The 27,815-nt window shown below is 39.4% G+C and overlaps 1 protein-coding gene and 4 non-coding genes across 6 annotated transcripts; 4 read left to right on the top strand and 1 right to left on the bottom strand.

Annotated features, from left to right (window-relative positions):
- Positions 1 to 717: 717 nt before the first annotated feature.
- kcnh6a (potassium voltage-gated channel, subfamily H (eag-related), member 6a) lies at positions 718 to 27,737 on the top strand. 2 transcript variants are annotated; one of them, XM_034089733.1, is made up of 16 exons: positions 718 to 1,265; positions 4,599 to 4,829; positions 6,805 to 6,954; positions 7,205 to 7,308; positions 8,281 to 8,629; positions 9,475 to 9,677; positions 16,366 to 16,791; positions 19,582 to 19,999; positions 20,134 to 20,333; positions 21,623 to 21,875; positions 22,769 to 22,962; positions 23,182 to 23,281; positions 23,622 to 23,906; positions 24,707 to 24,890; positions 25,490 to 25,691; positions 26,249 to 27,737. In XM_034089733.1, exons 1-16 carry the CDS (start codon positions 1,190 to 1,192, stop codon positions 26,528 to 26,530), a joined length of 3,657 nt encoding a protein of 1,218 aa, XP_033945624.1. In that variant the 5' UTR covers positions 718 to 1,189; the 3' UTR covers positions 26,531 to 27,737. The 2 variants fall into 2 exon arrangements, with proteins under 2 accessions (XP_033945624.1, XP_033945625.1); XM_034089734.1 differs by having other exon boundaries at positions 24,710 to 24,890.
- trnac-gca (transfer RNA cysteine (anticodon GCA)) lies at positions 6,684 to 6,755 on the top strand. Its single transcript has one exon. It is a non-coding gene; the product is annotated as a tRNA-Cys (tRNA).
- trnac-gca (transfer RNA cysteine (anticodon GCA)) lies at positions 20,506 to 20,577 on the top strand. Its single transcript has one exon. It is a non-coding gene; the product is annotated as a tRNA-Cys (tRNA).
- Positions 21,185 to 21,256, top strand: trnac-gca (transfer RNA cysteine (anticodon GCA)). The gene has a single exon. It is a non-coding gene; the product is annotated as a tRNA-Cys (tRNA).
- trnac-gca (transfer RNA cysteine (anticodon GCA)) lies at positions 24,930 to 25,001 on the bottom strand. The gene has a single exon. It is a non-coding gene; the product is annotated as a tRNA-Cys (tRNA).
- Positions 27,738 to 27,815: the final 78 nt, after the last annotated feature.

Genomic DNA, 27,815 nt, shown 5'->3' on the forward strand with positions numbered 1-27,815 from the left:
TCAGGACAGGGATTTCAAAATAAAACATCCCTTAATTTAAGAAATATTAATTCATGCTCAGTCCAAACATCTCAACATATCTCCCCTATTCTTTGATAACCTCTAAATGTAATAAAGCATACCATTATATATTTAAAAGTTCTCACTTGCAAAATATTTTGGGGGCATTTGAGGGCAGTTTTACAACACTGAGACAGTGCATCTTTAAATATGACCAAACATTATATACATATATTTATTATATATTATTTATGGAATGGGGGGTTGTTGCCCCATGTGTAATGCTTTAAAAAGTATAAAAGTGGTCTCTATTTGTTGAGATTATTCTACTGAATATGTGCAAGTATCAGAATCATTTGTTTACCAAAAAGCTTATTGTGTATTGTACTTTTTGTTATTTTTCCTTAATCATATACATTTAAAAGATTAGCAAAATGGCTACTATACTGGTTATCTAATTCAATCAGCTTCTGAATATGTTTTGTAAACCCTAAATCCACAAATCAAAATGTTCTGACTCAAAATAAATTCCTCTAGCTTGAACATATTTGTTATAGTATAATAATAGTTGTTATGGTATTCGTTTTAAATAAAAAAAACGTTTTTGGTGAAAGAAATGGAATAAATGGACCTCTATTTTGAAAGTGTGACAAAATTGACTTCCGTTTTTGACCTGGATAACAGGCTGACTCGTCGCTGCTGCCAGCCGCTCCGGGGGGAGGTGAAGGGGAGTGGATCAGGGAGTCTGGTCTGAGAGGAGCTTCTTCTCTGCCCTAAGGATCGTGCAGTGGCCAAACTTGAGAGAGAGCATACTGAGATAATATTAACAAACTGAGATATCCCGGCTTTGTTCTCAACTTCTTCTCCCTAAACAGGTTTCGTCTTCTCCCTTGGGAAGACAACATCGTGTGGGAGCTGTTTTTTCTTTTTTGGCGTAAGAAATGTTGAATGGGGTTTTTTCAGTATCCTAAAATACTTTTTTTAAGCATTTACTGCGTCTTTCATCTGCTATCGTCCTGGCAACCAGACCTGCTCTCCATCCTCTTCATCCCTCACGATCAGTTGCCTCCTATCCCTGATTGTTGACGCTCCAAGTGGTTACAGGCTGTTTTCTCCACAGGTGGCACTTCATTACCTGCTTTCTATTCTATTTTTACTTTTTTAGTTAGGTTTATGTGTCGGGGAAATAATGCCTGTGAAACGCGGCCATGTGGCTCTCCAGAACACCTACCTGGACACTATTATCAGGAAATTCGACGATCAGAGTAAGTAGGCTATACATGATTAGTTGTGAACATGTCATGCTTTCAGAGTTAGGAGGACACACACACAGGTGCACATTGTGATTTATAAAACAAATAGTTCTCAGTAGGATATTTTGTATCCATTTTAAACAATTCAGATTTAGCCATATTTTTTCGATCTGTTAAGGGTCTGCCAGACCCAAACTGGTGTGCTTAAAAACTTCATAAAAAGAGACCTCCATTAGTCACATTTCTTGAGAACTGCTAACCAATCCTATATATTTGAAACACATCAAGGGGCCCCAATTTGTGCTAGTGGTTATAATCAGTAGAACTTGGAGGCCAACAATATATGGATTGTAAACAAATATAGCATTTTTGCGAATGGAACTGGATTGAATGTAATTAAAGTAGCCGATTGTTTAATGTGTGCAAAACTTCTTCTTTATATGGTGCCAAATACCTTTTATTTATTTATTTTATTTTGACTGCGGTTGTCTGAACAGATGGGAGACGGGTTGGCTTTTAATTAATGTTACATAAATCAGCTTTGTGTCAGGGCCATTAACAGCCCTCTCCCCACTGTTTGAGGTGTTATTGCACCTGAATGTGTTTGTGTGTAATGTAATTAGCTCAAATGTCACTGAATGCAAAGAGAGACCACCCCTCACGCATTTAGGAAGAACAAATTCAGATGTTGGATTGGTCATTTACATTTCTTTAGTTTTTATATTGTTTGTTTATGTTACATGTATTTCCAATTAAGTATAAAAGTCAGCCCAATTTACGCTTTGTTTTCTCACACATGTACCCCTTAACAACCTCACTATTGACAAATAACAATGTTGTGGATTTAGGGCTGAAAATAACCCTGACATCCTGAGCAGATTCTGACCCAAAATGGAAATATCGTTTTTTTTGCTCTCAATCAGTTTTAGTCTGATAACATCTGAGGCCAAGAATGCTAGATTCTGTAAAGCTTCTTTAAATAACTCCACTATGTAATGCCACTACTGTATTTTCCTAAGTGTGTATGTGTGCACCCGCAGTCACGTGCACGTGCACGGCCAGGTGAGGGCACATGCCACAGCAGTGCTGTTTAGCAACCGTGTGACGATCAGTGTTTCTGCTCTGAGCCCCTGATATTACTTTGGACAGGATGAGATTTCAACCAGCGGAGCTCACCCATTTACTCTAAACAGAGGGACTGAGGGAAGACTCCCCTCCACGCATTTGTATAGGTCATCGGTTTCAACCATTTCCACCACACAATATTAAAAGGGTCAGTCAGTGGATAGGCAAGTACTTTTAAAACAGCTCACACTACTCTATTAGCAAGCTTCGAACAAAACTGTCCTACTTCACTTTCATGGTGGACAATGTTTTGGCATGCTTTTGCAGCTGAAACATATATTACAATCATCAATAACAGGAACTGGATAGTATATTAGCTTGGAATTACTATTAAGGATTTTTTGCAGAGTAGGACTCAAAGGTTTGACATTGCAGGAAAACACATTTCTGTGGTCCAGTTTCCAGCAGTAGTTTTGATGCTTTACTTAAGCCAAAGTAACGATAAATCAATGGAAAATATTCCACTAGTAAAAGTACAGAAATAATTTGACCTCAATCAAAAAAAATCAAAGTTCTTGCGACAAATCTCTCTAATTCTTCTTTATTATATAATAACTGCTTCTTTGGTGCAATTCTTGTAAGAATGAGCTGTGCGGGCATTTAAATTGATAAATAATAATAATCTCATGAAATTATATTCCTATATAGAACTAACAGTCTGGGCCTTTGAAAGAAAATAGAAACAGTATCAGTCAGATAACATTTTGCAACAACTTGTTAATTCCCTCAAATTGCTTGAGAGCAGGGAAAGTATGGGATTATTTTATTAACCGGCTAATTTGATATAAAAATCAATGGAGGCTGAGTTTACTTATTCTCTTTGTAGGAAAACCTACCATCCATGACTGCCACTGAGCTGAGTTTTATTTGTTAACTTAAAGGTGGGGTAGGTTAGTTTGGGAAACCGGCTCGAGATACACTTTTTGTTATATTCCATGGAATGCTCTTAACATCCCGATAGCAATGAATATCTTAAGTGCTTTGACAAAAAATCCATTAAAACATTTCATCTGTGGAAGCCGTAATACTGTAAAAAGCACGACCAGTTATTTTAGCCCGCCCGGCTAAAATAACTGGATGGCCTACCTGCCTGTCAGCCAGAAGAAAGACCTGCACCATCTTCATCCACGCTGGGCGTTGCTGTTATCACTTGCTCAGTGTCATTTAATTTGACCAAATGTCTTTACCTATGGTCTTTACATATACATTCATCTTCTGGTTAAAATTAAAATGTTTGTATAATCACTCTTTTATCTGTATTCTATGTGAAAATGTTAGAGATTCCATTCAAACTGTTGATTATTCATATCTTCCTCAGGAATAGTTTTATTTTTGAAATTACATTTATTTTTGCTTGATTTAGCTCTCTTAAACTCGTAGTTTTGCTTGATTCTGAGAAAGTGTTGCTTTATCTTTATGAAACAAAACTAATCCCATAGAAGACCCACAAATAAAAGTGCCAACATCTTCTCCTCAGTCTATTGGGGGAAAATATGACATTAGCACCATGGAGTGGTAGACTTTAATCAGATCCACTTAAGCTGATTGTCGAGAGGAGACCATGCAGGACATTTTGAAGTGTGTTTGATTAAATCAAACAGTGTAAGTGCAATTGTATTGTGAACATCCTTAGGATTGATTTATTATAAATGTAATGTTAAAGAAAAGCAGTACCTTTTTTTACATATTCAAAAAATAGATCTGAATTTGTTCAACATCATTTTATTATTTCTTACTATATGAAATATTATTATTACATATAAATGTTTTTGCATGTAACAGTAAAGTTTGCAACGCTCAAAACAGAGCTAAACAAACCAACATCATTAGCATTCATAGCATTAGCTTAATGAAAGTGTGTGACATAGCTAACCATATCTAAACTCCCCAACTCTTTATTTCAAGATTCTTCCAAAGGCAACTAATTAATGGACTTTGACAATCCGAAATTGTAAGTTATTCAGTTTTCACATGAACAAGGAAGCAGTTTAATGACAAAAAGTAGCCTAACAGCAGCATAACTGCTAACAAATACTAGCTATCATAGCAAAGCAACATTAGCTATAACTGCCATCTCAGGCCAGACACCATGGAGGTTTGAAGAATGTTAAAGCAAAATACCTTGTTCCAACCCTCACTATGGGACATAAAAAAAAAATCGCTGCGCATGTTTTAACATTGATTTAGTTCCATAACTGTAATATGACTTCTGCCCCTCAGATCGCAAGTTCCTCATCGCCAATGCCCAGATGAAGAACTGTGGCATCATCTACTGCAATGAAGGCTTCTGCCAGATGTTTGGTTTTGCCAGGGCGGAGATCATGCAGCAGCCCTGTACCTGCCAGTTCTTGGTGGGGCCCGGCACCATGAAGAGTGCCCTCGCCCAGCTGGCTCAGGCCCTGCTCGGCTCCGAAGAGCACAAGGTGGAGATCCTCTACTATGATAAGGAAGGTAAGACACTGGAGGAAAGGCAGAGTTGCAACCTCAGATACCTGGCGTCACAGTCCCAATAATCAGTATGTTTTGCTATCCAACTTCTGACAACAACCAAGCTTTTAAATCCCGAATATTAATGAAAAAAAAGTGGAAAATGAATTGTATCCACCAGATTATTTGTAAGTGTGCTAACTGGCTTTTGTGAGAACATGCTGACAACATGCTGTGTGTTTTCTGTTTATGAAAGCCAAATTAGAGATGAAACGCAATTCAAAATCAGTGAAAAGTTTGATAATCAGGCTTTAAATCATAGTGTGTCAGTGTGTTCTCAGCACAGCTTCCCCAGCAAAACCACGTTATGTTTTTTTCTTTGTTCCGAACCTCCAGTATTTATTCATACATTTGTTTGTATAACCCTAATCCCTACTCTACTCCTTCTTCAATATCGGTCCCATGCTTTTCTTTTCATATTTTCCACCTGTATTTTCTACAGTGCAAAGCTTGGGTTTTAGAAGAACATCTTTGTGCAAACTAAAATGTAGTTGTCATAGTTTGGAAAACAAGAAGGAATGAAAAGTGTAGAGATGGGGATATTAGATTTGTAAGAAATAACAGAGCAAGAATGACATTTAAACTTGTCAATCGTGGTATTTTATTGAACGCTCCTTCCTCTCAAAGCTTAATTTCCCTTAATTTCCTGCTGTCAGTTGCAGACTGAACCTGTGCTCAGGTCTGCATTTTGGCCTATTGATCTCTTTCACCTCCTTTTTCACCTTGTTATCTGCCACCTGCCCAGACGCACTGAGGCAGAAACACATGATAGGGGCAAGCAAACACACCAGGCTCAGGAAGATTACTGTCATCCACCATAAACACAAGTACATTTACTGTTTACCTACACAGATACACACACATGTTGCAACTTTGGACATGTGGGCATGGGCAGTCTATGGCACTGTTATCATGGAAATGCGATCAGCATGCAAGCTTAAATCCACTAAGCATTTACGTATTTGTTTTGTCTCATGCTCCCTGCTGTGCTTACAGACTGAAGAAGCAGAAAAAATTGATACAATGTGATTCGGCTGCATTCACTACCCGGCTGATTTTTTTCCATTATAGAAATTCCTTTGAAAGTATTTGTTAGAGTGTGTGTGTGTGTGTGTGTGTGTGTGTGTGTGTGTGTGTGTGTGTGTGTGTGTGTGTGTGTGTGTGTGTGTGTGTGTGTGTGTGTGTGTGTGTGTGTGTGTGTGTGTGTGTGTGTGTGTGTGTGTGTGTGTGTGTGTGTGTGTGTGTGTGTGTGTGTGTGTGTGTGTGTGTGTGTGTGTGTGTGTGTGTGTGTGTGTGTGTGTGTGTGTGTGTGTGTGTGTGTGGGTGGGGGTGGGTGTGTGTGTGTGTGTGTGTGTGTGTGTGTGTGTTGCTCGATTATGGCAAAAACATCACTTTATTTAAAAAAAAAATGTGAACGGCATGTTTTTAACAGTTGATTACCCTGAACTTTAAGTATAATTCAACTGAAAAACCAATAAAATAAATTTTTAAAATAAATAATAGTTTTATTTCGATTATGTTGTTTTCATAATCATTGCAAGCCAAAATCGTAATTGCGATTAAAATACGATTAATTGAGCAGCCCTAGTGTGTGTGTGTGTGTCTCCTTCCTCCCCCCCCGTTACTTTTTTTAGACCACTGATTGCAGAGTGAAGCGAGACCTGACATGTTTTGATCCTGTAGCCTTTTAGCTTTCATTGTTTCAAATCTGTGTCCCTCCTATTTCCCATTAAAATCATGCATTGTCAATGTCTCTGTCCCCCCCACCCCCACCCCCACGTAATATGCTAATTTGTTGGGGAGCTTGCTGATCTGTGTGGGGGTATAGCTCAGTGGTAGAGCATTTGACTGCAGATCAAGAGGTCCCCGGTTCAAATCCGGATGCCCCCTGTTTTTAGTTTTTTTTTAAGTCTATTTCCATCTCTTTCTATGTCAAAAGGTACCTGCAGACCATGCCTGGTGGACATTGTGCCCGTAAAAAACGAGGAAGGAATTGTCATCATGTTTATTCTCGACTTCCAGGAGCTGATTGATCCATCTCTCAAAAAGTCAGGCCTCAGGAACAGAGTCACCCAAGGACTGATTTACTGTAAAGTCTTTAACATATTTTATACCATATTAATGTTGCAACAGCTCACATGAATAACTGTAGGAATGATCATGTTTTGCTCCAGTGATTCACAATAATGAATATGTGTCATGTTATCATAGTGATCAGTGTTGACATCTTTGGTATTGCTGTATCCAAACCATTAGTTCTCTGTCATGAACATACCACATTAACATCTGATTTAATACAAAATAAATACATATAACATAACACAGGTTTTTCCTCTCAGGTCAGAATCGCAGGTTGAAGATGAGGCTGCCGATGCTCCGGTCAAGGCGACGACCTTCACTTTCCAAAGATCAATTTGAAGGAGTGGTAGTGGACTACTTGCAGGTGAGGTTGTGTACACCCACTCACAGCACACTCAAAGATAATGCAATCCTCTAATACTTAGTGACTGTAGCTAATATCTACAAACAGTACTAATACATATCTGCTTTGCATCGCAGTGACTCAATCTTTGATTTCACTTACAAAACATTAGGCTTTCATGAAGAGCATAAACCTAAAAGCAGTCTGCTCTAATTACATTTTTTTATAACCTTGCTGATTTCCCCCATATAAGTACAACCATTGTGCTGTTTCAAGTGTTAGCTGCCTCAAATAGCAGAAAGAATTGTTGAAATTTGAGGACTGATTATTCAGCTGAAAGTACACTAACAGGAAGAATGAGTGGGAAAATCCATTATTGAGCTTGCCTTTCTCTTCTCAGAATCTCCTTGTTCTTTCAGAGTAACTGTTCACTGTTTTCATTCATCACTTCTAGTGCAGAATATTTCCTGGAAGTCAGTATACCTGACCGAAACTGTATTGGATAAGACAAATGTACACTTTGAGTCTCTTTGGCAGGGATGAAACAGTCTTACAGGACTAGTGCCGTGTTGTAAGCTACACGTTTATTTTCTAAAACAATTGATTATTTCTAAAATTATTCTCTGTACTCCATAGTAGGGATGGGATGAAATAGTAAATCGATAAAACTTCTAATACGTTTATTGTGGTGAATTACCATTATCCGGATAATCATAAATATCCTCACATGAACGAAGGATTGCTGTCATGGTAGGGAAGTTTTAAAAAGAGTCTGATTAAAAAGAAATACATTAAATATTATTTAAGAAGGAACAGACTCACACAATATTGGTGTTTAATATGTATCCTAACCTTAAGTGCTGTTTTAATCCTATTTTACTGATTATTTGGATAATATTGCAAATATTTTGCCGAAGATAATCATGACAGTAAATTATCAGATCATCACATTCCTACACTTAAAACGTGGCTCCTGTTCTCTGTCCGTGACAGCCAAACAGCGAGGAAGTCCCCCTCAGAGAGTTTCGGATCCCGTCCAAGGAGAGCTGCATGCAGTCTGAGACAGAAGCCCTGATAGAACAGGACCTGGACCCCCCCTCCCCTGCAGCCCAGCCCTCCACCAAGCGGCGCTCCCTGCTGACAGACCACCTCAACCCCGGGAATGCCTTCCCCCGAGGAGCCTTACCTCTGAGCTGTTCTCGGGACAGTGTCCGCAGCCTCAGACGATCCTCGTCACTGGACGACATCGATGGCATGAGGGCAGAATGGAGCGATCGGCCTGGAGACTCCCGAACCAACAGTAGCGAGTGTCTGGCTTTGTGGTTAGAAAACAGGAAATTACGTAAGTTGAATCATATATGACCTGTCATTTTGAAAAGAAATGATTGAACGATTGTTTCCTTTGTCTAAACACAAATATGGTCTTTTCAATGTTGTTAAAATAAACTAATAGCTACAGTCTTTGAGACTGAAAGGGTTATTAAAAGAATAAATACACATCACCTTTGCAAATGTGGTTCATTAAGAAATTACTATCAATAAGCCTTTCTCCAAAACTGATAATTTTTACAATGAGGATTGAACGATGAAGGCAGAAAAGAGGTTTACCCCACCAAGGCCATTATATTATTTACTTGTACAAGTACATCCATGTATACAGGTATAATTGCATCTATAAGTACACATCAGAAATCATCATTATCAAACAGCAAAGGTAAAGAAAAAATCCGATATCCAACATCCATAACTCAGTGCGATTCAATCTGAGCATGTGCTGCTTGTTCCAGCAGAGACACAATCAATCCCTCTGTCTTTGTGTGTATGATTGTGTGTGGGTCTGTGGTACTTTTGTGGTAGAATTGTGCATTATCGCACATATATCCTTCTATTTCTCTTGTTATTTTCTGAAGTATCTTTTGGAGTCTAACATTTCTTTCATTTTCACCATGTGTTAACGCCTGTATGCCCATCTGTGTCTTGAGGCTGAGGTGAAATGCTGTCCTGATAGTGGACACAAAACCTCTTATATTTTAGTTTTAACATTTGGTCATGAATTGACATCCCCACACACAGCTAATGTAAAAGATCATATTATTATGTGTTCTGTTCTTTTTTATTTGTATTCACATCTGTATAATCTGCATGAATGTTCTTGATCTGTGCTGATGTTGCTGCTCTCTGCTGCAGATCTGAAGCCGAGCGTTTTGAACTCCACGTCAGACTCGGACCTGAAGAGACATCGAACCATCGGCCGCATTCCTCAGGTTACTCTCACCTTCGGCTCGGACAGGATGAGACCTCCTTCGCCACCGGAAATTGAAATCATTGCACCCAGCAAGATTAAAGAACGAACTCAAAACGTCACAGAGAAGGTCACACACGTCACTCAGGTAAGTCAAGCCCATTAACATCTCAGTGAAGAAAGATAGGCGATAAATCCTATTTGCCTTTATTTATTTCTATTTCAATCGTTCTTTGGTCAAAGTTACTGGACACAGTATTGTTGTCGGTTGCTTCCACCTATTTATTGTTCAAAAATGTAATTTTGTGACCTCATTTAAAGTAATTTGGAGTACTTTTTCAATTCGAAATTATTAACATCATTTACCAAATAATTTCTGTTCCAAAGAAAAACCGTTAAGATGGAGAAATAGAATATAAATTCATTTGAATCCTGACAAATATAACACACAACTTAATTGACTTAATACAAAAACAAATCAGGTGAGATGAGTCCACTTGTTCAGTGCAGTTTCCTTCATTTCTGGAATTGTCTACATCAGTATCTCTACCATGAAGACAGAAAATAAGACAGATTGTTGCACTGGAATCAATGTTGTTTTGTTCATGGAAATTATTAAGTGGAAATAAAATGATCTCCTGTTTTTATTATTATTTATGAATTGGATTTATGTTTTGCTTGTTTGGATGGAAAGTTTTGTTTGATTTGTAGGATTAATGTATTTTGATAACTTCAGGTTTAGCCTCATATTTAGAGGTTTTCTCAAAAGCTTAGTCAAGTAGCTATTTTCCCTGAAACGAAACACTTCACATCACATCACGTTACATCTCCTGTCATCCTGCAGGACACGTCCAGGGCTCCAGGGCATTATCTCCTTGCGCTGTCACCTTCATCATTGTCTCTGTACATAGTTCAGACAAAGACGTCTAAAAATGTTTGCTTGCTGCTGGCTCATTGAAGATGCTAAAAGACATCTGCAGTCACAGGGTGAAAGTGTGAAAAAAGAATCTCACCTGAGGTGTGAGCCACCTGTCTTCACACCACTGTGCGTCAGTGCACATTTTGGGCATACTGTAACCTCACACAGAGACGTGATGAAAAAAACACGGTGGACTTTTATAAGTTTCTGCTTTTAAAATGTGGCTCTAAAAGCGGTCCCTATCTGAATGTTGAAAATGGAGAGTATAAATCAATTGGATAAATTAAAGCCTTAAAAACGCCCCTGCACTTAGAGAACACTTTCTAAAAAACAAACTGATGCACACTTTTGTATAAGCTTATGTATCTATGTTAATATAAAATCATAATCTTAGGTAGCTCTTAACTTAAGCCGTTTGATAAATGTTGTGGTATACGAAGCACAATTGTCACAGAGTAATGAAATAAAATGATTCACAGTAGTAACAACTTAGTATTGTAAGTACTTGAGTCCAAAGAACTACATTAACATAAGACAGGCCGCGGTTCGTCTCATGTGAGAAACCAAATGTCAACGTTCACTTATTTGAATTTACATCTGCATGTTAAATAACTAAACTTGACATAACCAGACCAAGAAAGTTTGGTTGCGTTTAGTGTGTTTTGTCTTTGAATATACAACATTAATGATATGTTTAAAAATCCAACCTTAATCCGGTAGAAATAGGAAGGTATTCAATCTAAAAGTATTCTTCATAAAGAATTGCCACTATCAGACATTCAACATGATTATTACTATGAGTAAATAAAGGAAGTTCGGAAAGGGGAGGTTTTAGTGCTTTCTCGTTTCACATCTGGATTTGTTGTTTTTTTACAGTTTTGCGTTTACATAGGACAAACAAAAGAATGAGTACTATTCCCTGATATACTTGCAGCTCCCTTGATAGGAGATCACTCCTTCACACCAGTTGGCTGAGTGGTATCAACGGCCAGCTGCACAATGTGGAGCAACATGACTTCTGTGGCCCTGGAAAGACTGAAAGGAAGAACAGAAGGCCTCATAAAATGCCTGGCAGGAACACTTAACTTGTTATCTTTGCTGACATCATGTACAAGTTTAGATAAAGAGTGTTCCTCTGTGTGAGTAAGCGGTGGGTTGCTCTTTGATATGTTTTTGTTGGGAGGTAGAAAGCAGAAAGTTATTAGAACTATCTGTCTCTGTTATGTCTCCGGCTGACAGACCACACACAGGAAATGTTCTCCTGTTTCCAGCACAAATCAACCTGGTGTTTTAAGTAGCTGTTTTTACATCATAGTGATTTAATTAACTTGAAGAAATGTGTCTCCTAATAACAGTTTAATTACTTTTTGGACATTTAAACAGACTAAATGACATTAAGAATGATTATTTGTCAGTATAAAAGGTATCTTGGCAGACTAGAGTACTGTCCTCCCCCTTGGGTGTGTGAGGGTGTATGTGGTGATGGTGTGAGTGTGATTGGGGATCACAGTCTGAAGCTGTCTGCAGGAGTGTGGAGAAGTCCCGGTGAGATACTGTATAGATATGAAAGCGAGTAAAAAGGGCAACAGCTGTGAGGCTATTGAGTGGCACTCGCTGCCTGATGCCAGTGACCTTGGTGTCTGGAGCTAATGGAAGTGGAGGGCAGTGGGGATGCTCTCTGTGCATCCGTCAGACCTCTAACTCTGCTAATAGAACCACACTGCAGTCTTCTATAGAGTGTTTATGTGCTGATAAGGGTAGACATTTCTTGTGAATTGGGTAAAAATATTAACTTTTTATATAATTGTATATCTTTGAACAGTCTAATGTGACATCTTATTTCATATGTGCTAATTTGCCTACATTTCCAGAACAGAACATTACATAAATGCAGGTTCAAAATGCAGGTTTAATTTGTTAACATATTAGAGTCAAAGGTCTGTACAGAATGATATTTTGTAAATCTCTTTTTCTATTGCTTCAGTAATCAGAAAATATTGTCAACTGTCAAAAAAAACAAAAACATTCACCATTATTTAAGATAAGATAAGATGTAATTTATTCATCACAATTTGGGAAGACATTTTGTTTCAGCAGCATAAAACAAAACAAGGCATTGCACATCATAACAAATTAAACGAGTAGAAATATACAATTCTAAAATAGAAACATCTCAAAATAGAAATAGAAATGAACCAGCATTAGAGAGTAAGACAAATATCAGGCTTTGAATGATACATTAACAAACCCCCCTGTAAAAACCTTCAGAATACAGAGAGGGATACAGATGTACATGTTGGTGTTTGTAAGTGCTGTAGTGGAGCTTTCCGAAGTTTGAAAACATATTTTTTTTTTGAAAATGTCCTTCAAGCATTTGTATTGTAAAACTCCATACATCTTGCAAGACATATCAGGTGAACAGTGTACCATTTTAAAGTCTTTTATATCCCCATGAAAACTCCCGAAATTGATTATTATAATTATGTCCTAAAATGGTATATTAAGATATGCAATGGAGGCATTATCTAATGCTAATCTACATAAAAATGTGCTAGTAAAATGTATCCCTTGATGTATATTTTGGAGGTTTTTGTAACCCCTGAAAGAGGACATGATATGGGAGCAAAATAGCCCAAAATCTCAAAGTTATTTATGGCTGTATTGTCTTGCCCATAGACCAATAGTCATATCATATTCATGGGGTCACGGACGAATGTGAAGCCATGAAGGTCAGGTTTTAGGTCACAGTAATCATTGCTGCTGTCATATTGGAAAAAAAATGGTAGCATTGGTCAATATATCGAGTTTTCAAAAGAAGGATCATGTGAATTAAAAGTTACTCAATCTATAAACACATTTTTAGTTTTATTTTGCTTTTATCACGTTATACTGTACAATAAATGTGTTAATTTTCTTGTTTTTATAATTGGATTTCGATTGGCACCTTACAAAAAGGGAAATGAAGGTTGCTATTGATCTTTGGCATATTGATTTGTCTGCATAACATGAAGCACACAGTGTGATTCACCAGACTGTGGCTGTAAAACACTGGTAACCGTAGGCAGCAGAAGTGTTTTTATGCTGCCCCCTAGCTTTGAATTAGCTTATAACAGGAGACCTCACAGGAACACACATTACATCTAATTTAGCTGACATTTTTGTCCAAATAAACTTACAAAACAGTCCAATTGGCTGTATTAGTTCCACAAAATATGGTTTTTGGCCAGATTTCTGGCCGCTGTGAGATTTCTTTGAGTGAAATCTGAAGGAAAATCAGGCTTCCGCTATCAACAGTTAAGAATAAAGTGTGGAGTGCTAAAGCAAGGCTATTTCTGCTTTAAGTCATTATTGTTTGCGGACGCCATCATTCAAATAGCCAATAGATCATTTTTGTTATGTTTAAAGGAGGATCCTATTGTGAGGGCCGGACTACAGGGAGGGAGGAGAGAGAGAGAGAGAGAGAGAGAGAGGGAGATACAGAGAAATTGATAGGGGTTTCCTCCCCCCTCTGTATCTCTCAGTCTACTGCTGTTAAACCGAACGCGCTTCACCATGAGCTTCAAGCTTAAACTGCAGCCTGTGAGTACCTCAGCCTTACTGGGTCTCTCAAGCCACCTGGTGTCCTCCCAACACTCTGCCTTTCCCTGTTGAGCTCCACTTCACTGTTTGTTTGTTTCTTGTCACCTCTCCTCCTCTTTCTCCCTCTTTTGTCCTCATATCTTCATGCTCCAATTTGCCCCTTCCTGCTCACCTACTGTAACTGCACAGGTGAGCAGCTTTGTCCAGGTTAGGCTTATGCAAAGGTTGTATCTCTTTGTTTGGACAGTTTTTACACAATGCGTCTGAGTTGCTGCTCTTTTAGGTTTACTTTAAGGGGTTTAAAGCAAAGAAATTGCTGTGTTTTTGTGTTAAGCGTGGAATAAGACATGACACGGAGGATGCATCGAAGAATTGTGTGTTTTACATTTCTGTAGTTCTTTATGGTTGAAGTTTTGCAAAAATAAAATTCACTGAAATAATAATAATAATAATACTACATGGGATTTGTCTAATGCTTAAAGACGCTTGAAATGAGTTACATGTGACAGATTTGTTTTTAATATCAGATCATCGACAGTCCAGCCTGTGAGTATTTACTAAGCTGTTATTTCATGTAATGTCCTAGAAGCAGCAATTTCATATGTTTCAAAGTTGCTTCATTATAAATCCGGTTCAGTCTTTAAGCTTTCCTTTTACTTCCCACCTCAACTATCAGCCTCTACCATATATATATATATATATATATATATATATATATATATATATATATATATTAAAATATTGAAACAGTAAACTCTTGCAATGTTAATTATAAAGTCAGAGAAGTGACCCAGAGCTGTTGCGTGCGAACTGGTGGTGGCAGTTGTTCTCTGGTTGTCATTATGAAACAGAACTGCGAACAACATCAATAACAACATTTCCTGGATGAGTGAATTTTTGCTCGTGTTTACATTCTCATTAGCATGTTGTCTTTTCACATCTGTTCAGCTACTGTGGTCAGTTGCTGACACACAAAGAAGTGCCAGAGGTTTGTGTGTTCAGTAAATCCTATGAGGTCTCCCACTATAACATATTTTATTTTACTATGCCCTGTCTATTGCTCATTAAAAAACAGAATAAGGGTGGAAGCTAACATCCCTCTGTCATGAAAGGCCTGATATCCTGGAAAGCTGTACAAGCCACCATTATTCCTAGAAAACCTAACTTCATTTATTACCACCCTCGTTTTTTTTCACCAAATATGGCCAAGGACAAAATTAGTAATATTTTGAATGTGCAATTTACTTTGACTATGTCTATTTTTTGGCTCTCAAGCTACTTGTCATACAAGTCCTGCAAATGTTGTTATGGTTATTATGCAAATCAAAATACTAATTAGAGTCTCACATCTCTCATGGGATAGTTGGTCAGCTTGAGCATGGATGTAAGCAGTGGGACAACAGAAATATACAATTTGTCGGGAAACATTTGTAGGACTTGGATTTTTTATTGGCAGTAAGTACAAATATAATGTCAAAACTATGTTTTTATTTTTGGATTATCACCTGAAACTAAGAAACCTTTTGTCTTTAAAGGAGTTCTTCATTGATACAAAGTGGCAGGTCTGCCATATTTCAAAAAGAGCCCAGATTGGACAAACTTAAAACTGCTCTATAAATGGCCTTCACATTTGTACGTTACCTGAAGTTCATATAATAACTACATGAATGGATGGGAGAAGTGAGCTTAGTTGATTGCAATCTGAAACCTCACCACTAGATACCATTAATCCTACTCACTGCTATTTTAAATCTGCCAAATATATATCTGTAAAATTACTAAATTAAATTACTCCTCTGCATGGCTCCTAATCAATGCCGGCACTTATTCTGGTCGACAATTGATCTGACTTCTAGTAGAAGGGGGTCACATGGGGCAACATCGGCAAGTGAAGATGCAAGGCGCAATTTAAAACAGCAGTCAGTGATTTGATTGTGCCTGTAGAGAGCGGACAGAGCTTCAGTGTCAGCTGAGTTTGGGTTTTTTGTAGAAGTCTTTGGTTTTTCTGCAGAACTTGATGCAGGAAAAATCCTAAAAATGTCCAGATCATGTCATACGCTCATAGGCCAAACACAAGCGTTGTTTGTGGGTTTTTTGCTGCTTTATGAAATGTGCATATTGGGAAACTCACTCAGTGTGCTCTGTTGGTGAACATATTTTTAGGAAGTTATCACTTACTTTTGAATCCCTTGACCTGTCAGCAAGATTGGCTTTGACACTTTTTATGAAGAAACTTATTTTTAGCTCACATCTATAAAGAACAGTCTTTCACACTTTGTATCCTACTGAGTTACCTCTATTATTAATAACACTATCATTATCCTGTCCATCTCTTTAGGTGTTGTCTCTCGGTGCTGACGTTCTGCCAGAGTACAAGCTCCAGGCCCCTCACATCCACAAATGGACCATCCTTCACTACAGTCCCTTCAAAGCAGTATGGGACTGGGTCATCCTGCTGCTGGTCATCTACACCGCCATCTTCACACCATACTCGGCCGCCTTCCTTCTCAACGAGGTGGAGGAAGAGCGGAGGAGAACGTGCGGCTACACCTGTGACCCGCTCAACGTAGTGGACCTGGTGGTGGATGTCATGTTCATAGTGGACATCCTCATCAACTTCAGGACCACCTACGTCAACCAGAACGATGAGGTGGTCAGCCATCCCGGACGCATCGCGCAGCACTACTTCAAGGGCTGGTTCCTCATCGACATCGTGGCCGCCATACCCTTCGATCTGCTCATATTCCGCTCGGGGTCTGAAGAGGTGAGAAAGAAGGGGAGACATTGGCCTTTTGTCTACTTTTACTACCCAATGTTGTGTGAAAAAGATAAACACATTTTCTTTCACAACAGACACAAGGTCAAACTACCAAACCGGTCTCTCTGTGCAGCAACTAACGTTATTGATGACTCTGTTAAAAGGGATATTTGGTGTATTACCTAGATGGCAGTCGGCAAACCTCAAGTTTTGAGATAAAATAGAATTACTAGCATGGAAAATAATCAAAATAGCATTGTTCACTAGTCACTTCAGTTCAAATAGCGTTGTTGACTATTTTCACACGGGTGCAAATAGCATCTGCCTTAATGTTTATGTAAAATAACGTTAAAGCGGTTTTAAATATAATATTAAAAAAATATGGCTTACACATATGCCGATATTTATGTATATTTTGGTAGCTTCAAATATGTTTTGCTTGTGCCCTCAACCACAGCTTTAATTCATTCATAATAAAATGACTATGTTTTTGATATGTGCATCATAAAACCCCACTTAGTGCTGCACAGCACAACTCTAACCAGTTGTTAGCGCTTGAGATAAAGTGAGTTGTCTAAACCTCTTTTTCTCCAATGTACATGGCACATGTTTGGTTGATTATCCGTTTTTTTTCTCTGACTGGCCTTCCAAGAAATCTGAATTATTATATCATAAATTGGGGCTTGGAACTTTGCAAAACAGGTCATTAATTAAACTGCATTTATTTTAGGTTTTTGCTTCACAAATAATTTGATAAAAAAAAATTATAATCTGAATTTTAATTCTTTGCATGGTCGAAACTTTTAATTTCAATAAACTTTATATCTGCAGCAAACAAATTTGTGTTTATTTATTTGATCATATTTTACACTGGGATTAGGATTGCTAATATTTTCATTTCATTTCAAACCTTTATTTAACCAGATTGGTCCCATTGAGATCATAGATCTCTTTTTAAAGGGAGACCTGCAGCATATAGGTTCCACATGAAACATAAAACAATAAAGGACATTATACATTATATTTACAGGATACATAGTTATAGACATTTACAAGTGCCCATTGTATCGGCAAGCATTTCATTTACCCTAGCTTTAAAAACATGCAGAGGAATGAGATTGCTCAGTTTCAATTCTTGCTGAAGATTGTTCCAAGCAAGTGGAGCTGCGCACATAAAAGCTGTCTTACCTGAGACAGTCCTTGCTCTTGGCACATCTAACAAGACCACATCATGTGACCTCAGACAATAGCTGCTTGCAACTCTCTGTGTTATCAGCGAGCAGATATAATACGGGAGTTTACCCAACAAAGCTTTATAGATAAAAGTGTACCAGTGACTGAGCCTCCGTACAGAGAGAGATGGTAAACCTGCCTTGGTATACAGTGTACAGTGATGTGTAAGCGCTTTACAATTTGTGACAAATCTCAGAGCACTGTGATACGCAGCATCCAATTTGCTCAGGTAATTGGCAGGTGCATTCATATACAACAAATCCCCATAGTCCAGCACAGGTAAAAAGGTCACAGTGACTAGCCTTTTCCTGGCCTCAAGCGAGAAACAGGACTTGTTTCTGAAAAAGAAACCTAGCCTAACCCTCAGTTTTTTTAGCAGGTTATTGACATGAAGTTTAAAAGAGAGACAATCATCAAGCCAGATACCAAGGTATTTGTAACAGGCAACAACTTCAAGTTTTGTTCCTTGCGTAGTTACAATATCTAAAACAGGCTCTGGAGTCTTTTTAGCTTTTGAAAAGAGCATTACCTTGGTTTTCTCAACATTTAAAAGAAGCTTTAGTTCAGAGAGCTGAGTCTGAATAGTGTTAAAAACAGCTTGTAATTTAACAACAGCCTCTTTAATGGAGGGACCTGCACAATACATCACAGTATCATCCGCATAAAAATGTAAAGTAGCTTCATCCACATTATCACCTACACTGTTAATATATATGGAGAATAAAAGTGGTCCTAAAACAGAACCTTGTGGTACACCATTAGAAATGTTTAACCACTCAGAAGACAGCCCATCAAAGTGAACACATTGGGACCTTTCAGAGAGGTAGTTCACAAACCACCCCACTGCATGGCTGGATATGCCTATACTGAGTAGCCTCTGCTTTAAGATGCGATGATCAACGGTGTCAAACGCTTTGGAAAGGTCAATAAACAGAGCTGCACAACTCTGCTTATTATCTAAAATAGTAGGGATGTCATTTACCACTTTCATTGTCGCAGTGATGGTGCTGTGTTTCTTTCTGAATCCTGACTGATGTTTAGACAGGATATCATTTATACATAAAAACTCCTTTACTTGTTCACTCACTAAGCGTTCGAGCACCTTAGCCAGAACTGACAATTTAGAGATTGGCCTATAGTTATTTAAAATAGTTGCCTCCCCTCCTTTCAGTAAAGGCAAGACATAAGCAGACTTCCATACTTTTGGAATTGTGTTTGTGCTGAGGGAGAGGTTAAAAAGAGAAGTAAGAGGTGGAGCAATAAAATCTGCAGCTATCTTTAAAAAGAAAGGTTCTACGTTGTCCGGGCCAGCCGGTTTCCTAGGATCTAACTTGGATAATGCTTCATGAACAATACCAACAGTTAAAGGAGTAAAACTGAAAGGGTTTTCCAGACCACATTGTTCAGAGTCAAGGATTGGAGCGTTCACAGGAGCCACACAGCCAAACAGAGAGCCACAAGACACAAAATGCTTATTAAAACAATTTAGCATAGTAGCCCTACAATTTAGCACAGTAGCCCTAATCCCTATCATTAACATGATGTCCACTCTCTCTTCAACAGCCTCAGACAACAACTCTGATTGGATTACTGAAAACAGCGCGACTGCTGAGGTTGGTCCGAGTGGCCAGGAAGTTGGACCGTTATTCAGAATATGGAGCTGCAGTCCTTTTCCTCCTCATGTGCACCTTTGCCCTTATTGCTCATTGGCTGGCCTGTATCTGGTACGCCATCGGCAACGTGGAGCGAACCGGTTCAGCCCGCATCGGAGGCCTCAAGATCGGCTGGCTGGACAACCTGGCGGACCAGATTGGTAAACCGTTCAACGACAGTGATCCAGCTGCAGGTCCATCCACCAAAGACAAGTATGTCACAGCCCTGTACTTCACCTTCAGCAGCCTGACTAGCGTGGGTTTCGGGAATGTCTCACCCAATACCAACCCAGAGAAGATCTTCTCCATCTGTGTCATGCTTATTGGCTGTGAGTTGAGTGGGATTGAGACTAAAATCAGACGGCCCTCTTAAACAAATAAAAATAAATACAAAATTGTACATTTATCTTTGTATCATCAATTGTTCCATCATAAACAAATGTCTGTCATCTGTCCCAATCAGCTCTGATGTATGCCAGCATCTTTGGTAACGTGTCGGCCATCATTCAGAGACTGTACTCAGGAACGGCACGGTACCACACCCAGATGCTGCGGGTCAAAGAGTTCATCCGTTTCCACCAGATCCCAGGCAGCCTGAGACAGAGGCTGGAGGAGTACTTTCAACATGCCTGGTCCTACACCAACGGCATCGACATGAACGCTGTAAGTCATTTAGAAAATTCATCAGACACATGATGTGTAGTAGAATTAATAGCCCTATGTTTGTGTAAAAAGGAAATTGTTTAGACAGTTGAGAAAGATGGAGTTGTTGTTGTTGTATGCTTTTACATCAAAACTTTCAATTAGAAAGGCTGATATTTATTGTTAACTATGTTGGGGTATAGCTCAGTGGTAGAGCATTTGACTGCAGATCAAGAGGTCCCCGGTTCAAATCCGGATGCCCCCTGTTCACCCATTGTGATCCTTTTGTCTACATAATCCCAAACCACAACTGCCACCCAGCTGGAAAACATTTTCAGAAGAGATGACAATGCATGTTTACTTTGCTTCACAATCTCTATTTTGAGAGATTTTTTTCTTAAACCTGTTTTTGGATTCATACCTGCTACTGTGTAGATCAGGGGTCTCAAACTCAAGGCCCGGGGCCAAATCCGGCCCGCGATTTCATTTTATGTGGCCCCGCAAGAGCTTGCAAAGAATATATTATGTTTATTATATGGTTACATGCCACTTTACAGAAGCAGGTTGCCCATAAACTACATGTCCCACAATGCATCTCGTTTTGTGACATGCGCACTGAAGAGACTTGCAATTATTTGCCCTGGACTTCTGCTTTCAGACATAGTTTTACTAAGTTATAATCCTATCCAATAATAATCCAATTCAGAGGCAATAATGTAATATAATACATTATTTTATATATATATTATATATTTATATAGTTACAACCGGCCCTTTGAGTGCAACCTTTATGCGAATGTGGCCCGCGATGAAATTGAGTTTGACACCCCTGGTGTAGATCAAATCAAACCTCACTCTGACTGTAATAGGCAGGGGGTATAGCTCAGCGGTAGAGCATTTGACTGCAGATCAAGAGGTCCCCAGTTCAACTCTGGGTGCCCCCTTCACATTTAAATAAACACCAGGGTTTCCTACCGAGCTGATGCTTTGGGAGACTTAATTTGCACTGAGGATGTGCGTCACATCGCTGGTTGGGACAGCTGCTAACAGCACTGGAGCATGTCACAGCCAGAGAGCAGCATTAGCGCCTGTCAATTCAATGTGAGAGTAGATAATCACTTAGAGCTACTGTCATTTGTGCCCGGGCCAAATCAATCTGCTCTCTTTCTCTCACCCCATATTTTAATTATTATGCACCTTTTAAACTCATTTTCTATGTTTTGATACACGCTTTTAAAGATCCAGGACACATGCAGGTAAAAATAAAATAATAATTCCGAAGTTACCCAATGCCCTCTGTTGCCCTGCAGGTTTTAAAGGGTTTCCCTGAGTGTCTTCAGGCTGACATCTGCCTCCATTTGAACCGGTGCTTGCTGCAGAACTGCAAAGCTTTTCGAGGTGCCAACAAAGGCTGCCTGCGAGCTCTGGCCATGCGATTCAAGACCACCCACGCCCCACCGGGTGACACGCTGGTCCACAGTGGGGACATTCTTACCGCCCTCTACTTCCTTTCCAGAGGTTCTATAGAGATCCTTAGGGATAATGTGGTGGTGGCCATACTAGGTGAGTTGCGCGCCAAAGTGGAGGTTCTGCTTATTTGGTCCTTTTTTCTTAGTAAGATTATCAATTTCATTGGTTTCTCATTTATGTTTTAAAAAAACATTTTACTAATGCAATATGAATGCACACTACAAAAAATCAAAACCAAATCACGATGGATATTTTTGCATATGGCCATATTGTGTCTCTTTATTGGTCACTCTTTCGTCTCTTTACCACAAAACCCCAGCCACAACTGACGCTGTCGTTTTCACCACACACACACACACACACACACACACACACACACACACACACACACACACACACACACACACACACACACACACACACACACACACACACACACACACACACACACACACCCTCTGTGTGATGTGTTGCCAGAGGTGCTTGGGCATAGCTCCACTTCCATTCCACAGTATCATTGATCATCAATAGGCCCAGTACTCAGAACCAGGCAGCATACTGTAGGTCATCTCTTTTCCAGCCTCTGTTTGAGGGATCATTCTCTTGTTTTGAGCAGCAGTGCTGATGAATATCAGTGCTACTCTATTGCTGGGTGTGGCATACCTGTGCCTTGTGGTGATTAAATAAAAATAAGATTAAAAATGTCAAATATGTTATTATCATATTATTTTAGGTGGGTGCTTAGGCCATGAACAGAAACTTATTTTGGACCATTTCTGCCTGTTTTATCTTTACCCATTAACACATTTACAAATAACATTATCAAAAGTGATACAGAAATACTTTTGATAATATGTGGGCACACCAATAAAATACATGTTTAACGCTAAACTGCTTAGTGTTGTGTACAGCGTTACTTTTGACAACATTAAGTGATTGTTACTATTTTCCCATGCTCTTCTTTCCTGTTGCTGTGCTGTCTGTAGGGAAGAACGATATATTTGGTGAACCCATCAGTCTTTATGGGAGGCCAGGCAAATCCAGCTCTGACGTCAGGGCTTTGACCTACTGCGACCTTCACAAGATCCAGAGAGAGGACCTGCTGGAGGTGATGGACATGTATCCTGACTTCGCTGACAAGTTCTGGGCCAACTTGGAGATCACATTCAACCTGAGAGATGTAAGTTCCACCAGAGCTACACATAAGCCCCCATTCTTCTTCTTCATCTTGACTCACCATCATAACAGGTTGTTCTGATTTTAAAAAGAAAAGGCCCATAGTTGCAATAAATATAAATACACAAACACAATGATGTGAAAATATTCAAAGACTGTACATTTCCTTTAAGCATGAGATCAGGTCAGTTTATTTTGAATTACTGAAGCTGATATGTATCAGGCAGATAGAATACATCTACCAACCCCTGGCAGGGACTCTGATTGTGACTACCGGCGGACAAGGCGTCGGAGAAGATCCCTGCGTCGCCGAAACCGACCAGGTGAGTGAGGGGCGAGGCTTAACATATTTCCATTATGTTTCTGTGTTGTGTTACCTCCAGGGTTCGTACAAAATGTTTGATTGTAATCATAGTCTGGTGTTTAATTTAAACAAAAATAGGGGACCTTTAAATTATCATAGTAAAACATAACATTTGTGTTAATGTGAGCTGCTTAAAATACATACACTTCTGTAAACTTTATGTTTTCAAATGGAATTTGTAGTAACAACTTAGTTGTCCTTTTGAAGGCTTTTAGACTCCGGAAATATTTGGTAAAGGTATTTTGGAAGTGCTTGAATTTTACTGTAATATATTTTATCCTGGGGACCCTGTCACACAGACGGCATGGACCGTGAAGACTCGTACCCCGATCAGTCCTGCACAGTAGCCAACCACCACCAAGGAATGATGGCAGGATCCCATTGGGAAGACATATGCAGCAGTGCTAGCAACTGTTCGCAGTCTAGTGATGAGGAGATGAGGCCTGTGGGACACAGCAAGGGGGAGCTGTACCCCACACCGAGGGATACCAGAGACTACCCCCCCGTGGTCAACGTCCTGCCGCACAGTGGACCCTCAGCTGGGATGGGCCCGCTTGTTGACCCCGGAGGACCACAATACTCAGGTGAAGACTTCCTGCGATTCTTTACCCGTCATGTCTTGTTATAACCTTAAAACAAACTCAACACAGAGGTGTACCAAAAATAAATATGAAATCACAATTACATCAGTTCCCTCTTAGATTTCTTCCTGAGATCTTACCTTAGGTAATGAGGTTGAGTAAATAGAGTTGTAATATTTTTTAAAGATATTAAAACTATTTGGTCCAAGTCCAAAGTCCAAGAGTTAATTCAATGTTACAAACTGTAATGTAAATAAAAGACACACTTTAAACTAAACTAAATTGTAATCTGAATATGAAATCAAGGTAGAAAATGTTTAGAAGGTTTTTATTGTTTTTCAAAGTGTACCATACTTTAGTGCATTTTTAAATGTTACCTTTTATCCAAGTGGCTGCAGTAAAGTCATATTGTAATAATGACATTTGATATGATTTAAACTTCAAGAACGACATAAAATTGTCAATATACTTAAAGTTACAACCCAACCAATACTTGTAAAATGGAACTGAAACGACATACAAAGGAAAGTAAAAGTACAAATGAAAGAACAAACTTCAAAATGAATTTATAAACAATTAAACATCAGATTACGCCTGCTCTAAAACTAGAACAAAAACTACAAGAATGGAATAAAATGGAAAAAGGTGTTATTATATTTATATGAATAAGAAATATAAAAAAAAAGACAGTCTGGATTTCTAACATATTGTATTATCTCTTACTATAATTATTATTATTTCTTGAATAAGAAACTAAAAAGTACCTCACATATGAACAGATGATTTCTCCTTCTTGGAAACAGCAGCAGCCCCGATCAGCATGTCCGGCCTGTACGGCTACTGGCCGGACCGCAAAGCCAGCCAGTTCTCAGAGAGTCAGAGACGAGCGTCCTCAGTCAGAGCCAGCTTCCAGCGTCCACCCTACCCTGAAGCTCGACCCAGCGAGCTGGGGACCAGACTGGATCTGCTGCAGTCCCATTTGAACAGGTGAGCTGGTTAAATGTTTACTTTTTTAAAGTGGTAAAGAGGGGGCACCCGGATTTGAACCAGGGACCTCTTGATCTGCAGTCAAATGCTCTACCACTGAGCTATACCCCCACTGCAAACCAATAAACAGATGTTGGCTTTTCTTTCCATTTCACAGCCAATGTTTACTTTAGCGTCACCATTATAATACTTCTGGAAACTCCTCCCTGCCTCTCCTGCTGTGTTTGCTTATCAGTTCCCAGCCGATAGTGTTCATGGTGGTAATGTGAGCTGCATTTGTATTGAAAAAAGGGAGGAGATAGAAGAGGATACAAAGACAAAAAAAATAAGAAGGGGTCAAAGGTGAGATTCAAATATTTAGAAACATTCTCTGTGAAGTCAGTCATCTGTAATCCTCCTTTCGTATGTCTGTCATGAAATATGAGGCAGAGAGATATACTGTAGAGAGAGCAAGAGAGAAACCTAGTGGACATTTTAGAAAAAACAGATGAGAGGGCCCTTTTATGACTTGTTCTATCCGGCATCAAAATAACATCAAAAGCACTTTGGGATGTGTGTTTTTCCGATCATGAAAATAAATTATTTATTTTCCTTCCCAGGCTGGAGACCCGAATGACTGCAGACATCAATGTGATTCTCCAGCTCCTGCAGAGGCAGATGGCCCCGGTGCCTCCAGCCTACAGTGCTGTGTCTCCCCGCCCTCACCCGCCTCCCCCCACCACCCTGTTCAGCGCAGGAGCAATCCACACTGTCCCTCTGATCCCGCCTGTCCAGATCGGCAGCACTGCCTCGCTCCTACAGGTGTTGTGTTCACTTTACAAACTTCACTTACCTATTATTTATTGTTTTATTTAATGGGACAGCTTGACATTTGAGTATTTGTTCTGGTTCTGTGTAAGGGTAACAAAATCCACCTACCAGCCTCTTTAAAGATAATCAATAAACATTTTACATTACATGTGTTTAATCTATAACAAATCTTTTTTGCCAGAGTATTACTCAACCAGTAACTTCCTGGAGTGTCCACTGTTTGCCTGGCAAGAGTGGTTCCCAAGCCTGGGAGCGCTCCCTTATAAAGGGCCCAGAGTTTTAAAAAGAAGGGCGTGTCATGTCTAAATGTAAATGATGAATAGGTCTGCGCTGTCTCGGGGGGACTTGAACATATTTGTATCGACACAACAGGGTTGCTTTAACAAAGGTTTTTGAACCACTGTTATGAGATAACAGACTGCTTGCTCTAACAACATATGTATTGTGCAAACAGTGAGAGGTAATTCAATAAGTGTATTTGTGAACTACTCTACTTTAAACACAACAGTCCTGTCTGAGTTAGGCTTAATCCTTTTCTCTCGTTCCAGAGTCCAGACTCGGACTTCAACCCTAAGTCTAGGGACTCTCTGTCCAGCGGGATCCATCTCACTGTGGCCTCTGATGACACGATGTCCATGTCGCCAGAGGCTGTCCCCCCACACCTGCCCTCTGTGGAAATCACCCCTCCTCAATTTTCAGGAGCCCAGGAGCTTCCTGGACTGTTATGTGTCAGCCAGCGCTTCCCCTCCCTCCCTGAGCACCTGGAGACCTCCAGAGCACCGCAGGAGATCCAGAGGCACGTCTCTGACCCTGGGCTGCCGGGGAGCTAGAACAGCAAACACCTCACAAAAGCCTGGTCCTTTGGATGGGACGGCCATATGTTCCCCGCTCTGTTACTTCCCCCTCCCTTCAAACCTCCTCTGTCCTGCTCAGATGCTGCTGTAGGGCGTGGGATGCTTGCCTTCCACGTCCCTGAGGGTTCAGGGGCCCCCTGTTTCTGATGTTCGGACTCTACAGCGCCCTGACAGGCGGCTGTGGCTTTGTGATTCAGCATCCCTTCACACCCGAGGTCCTGTGCAATAAAGAGATTATTCCTGCCCAGCAGGGTCGGAAAACGCTGGTACACGAGTGGACAGTAAACACATACAAACATATACATGCGTTGTGCAGTCGTCGGATCTGAAAGCCACACAAACTGCATCTCAGACAAAGGTTTCTGTGAAGAGAAGTCAAATGTATTTTATGTTTCACATGAAGAATTATCTGCATTCACTTTGTATAAGAATTGCACATTTAGACTTAGTAGAATGTAATCATTTATTTGGAATATAATTTATTTTCCTAATATTAGAGATGTATTGGTCACATTAAGAACAATACGTCTAGTAAATGTGATGAACTATAAGTGATAAGTTAGAGACTGAGTTTTGGTGTACGGTGAAAAAATATCAAAAGGCATACGGTAGCTGTCTGGCACACTGTGAAGGGTGATGGGTTCAAAGAATAGTGTCATTTTCATCTCATCTCATGTTCTGACATTAAGACATTAATCTAGAGACTTGTTAGCAGTCATCATGAGAAGGTATTACAGCGTACAATGTCATAGTTTCTTTTATATTCACAAATAGCTCTATCGGTTCTGTTTCAATCATGACTGCTGAGCTGTTTCCCCACATTTCTGTGTGTCTCTATCTGCTCTGTTAAACTCAAATGTGTCAATGTCTGTTATGGTCACATGACTTCATAATGCTCCTGATTTTGTGTTTTTCTGAAAGTGCCAACATCAGAGGACTTGTATTCTAAGCCGTGATTGCAGAAGGTTGTTTTAATGAGTAGCAGGTGAAGTGGATAGTCACTGTGAATCACATACAGACACAGAGACGTCCTCAAGGCGCCTTTTGTTAAGATGATTTCACAGCTCCAACTACAGGGTGAATGTAATGACTTTTTAAGCATTTATAAATAACTGTAATGTTTTTTGAAGCACAAATTCCTGTTCTTTATCTTTTTTCAGATTAAAGACACAACACAGAGTTACACTGGGAGTCCAAATCCTTTTTATTGTATTATTCAACAAAGCACTGACGTACAAACTGCACCACCAAAGGAAAAGTA

The sequence above is a fragment of the Pseudochaenichthys georgianus genome, chromosome 8, assembly GCF_902827115.2.
Source record: "Pseudochaenichthys georgianus chromosome 8, fPseGeo1.2, whole genome shotgun sequence".
In the NCBI taxonomy this organism is placed as follows: Eukaryota; Metazoa; Chordata; class Actinopteri; order Perciformes; family Channichthyidae; genus Pseudochaenichthys; species Pseudochaenichthys georgianus.

Bases quoted from the DNA above. Each gene is read 5' to 3' on its own strand.
- kcnh6a (XM_034089733.1), top strand. From the start codon at position 1,190: ATGCCTGTGAAACGCGGCCATGTGGCTCTCCAGAACACCTACCTGGAC. The intron at 4,830-6,804 runs GTAAGACACTGG...CTATGTCAAAAG, and splicing joins CCTCTACTATGATAAGGAAG to GTACCTGCAGACCATGCCTG. The intron at 21,876-22,768 runs GTGAGTTGCGCG...TGCTGTCTGTAG, and splicing joins TGTGGTGGTGGCCATACTAG to GGAAGAACGATATATTTGGT.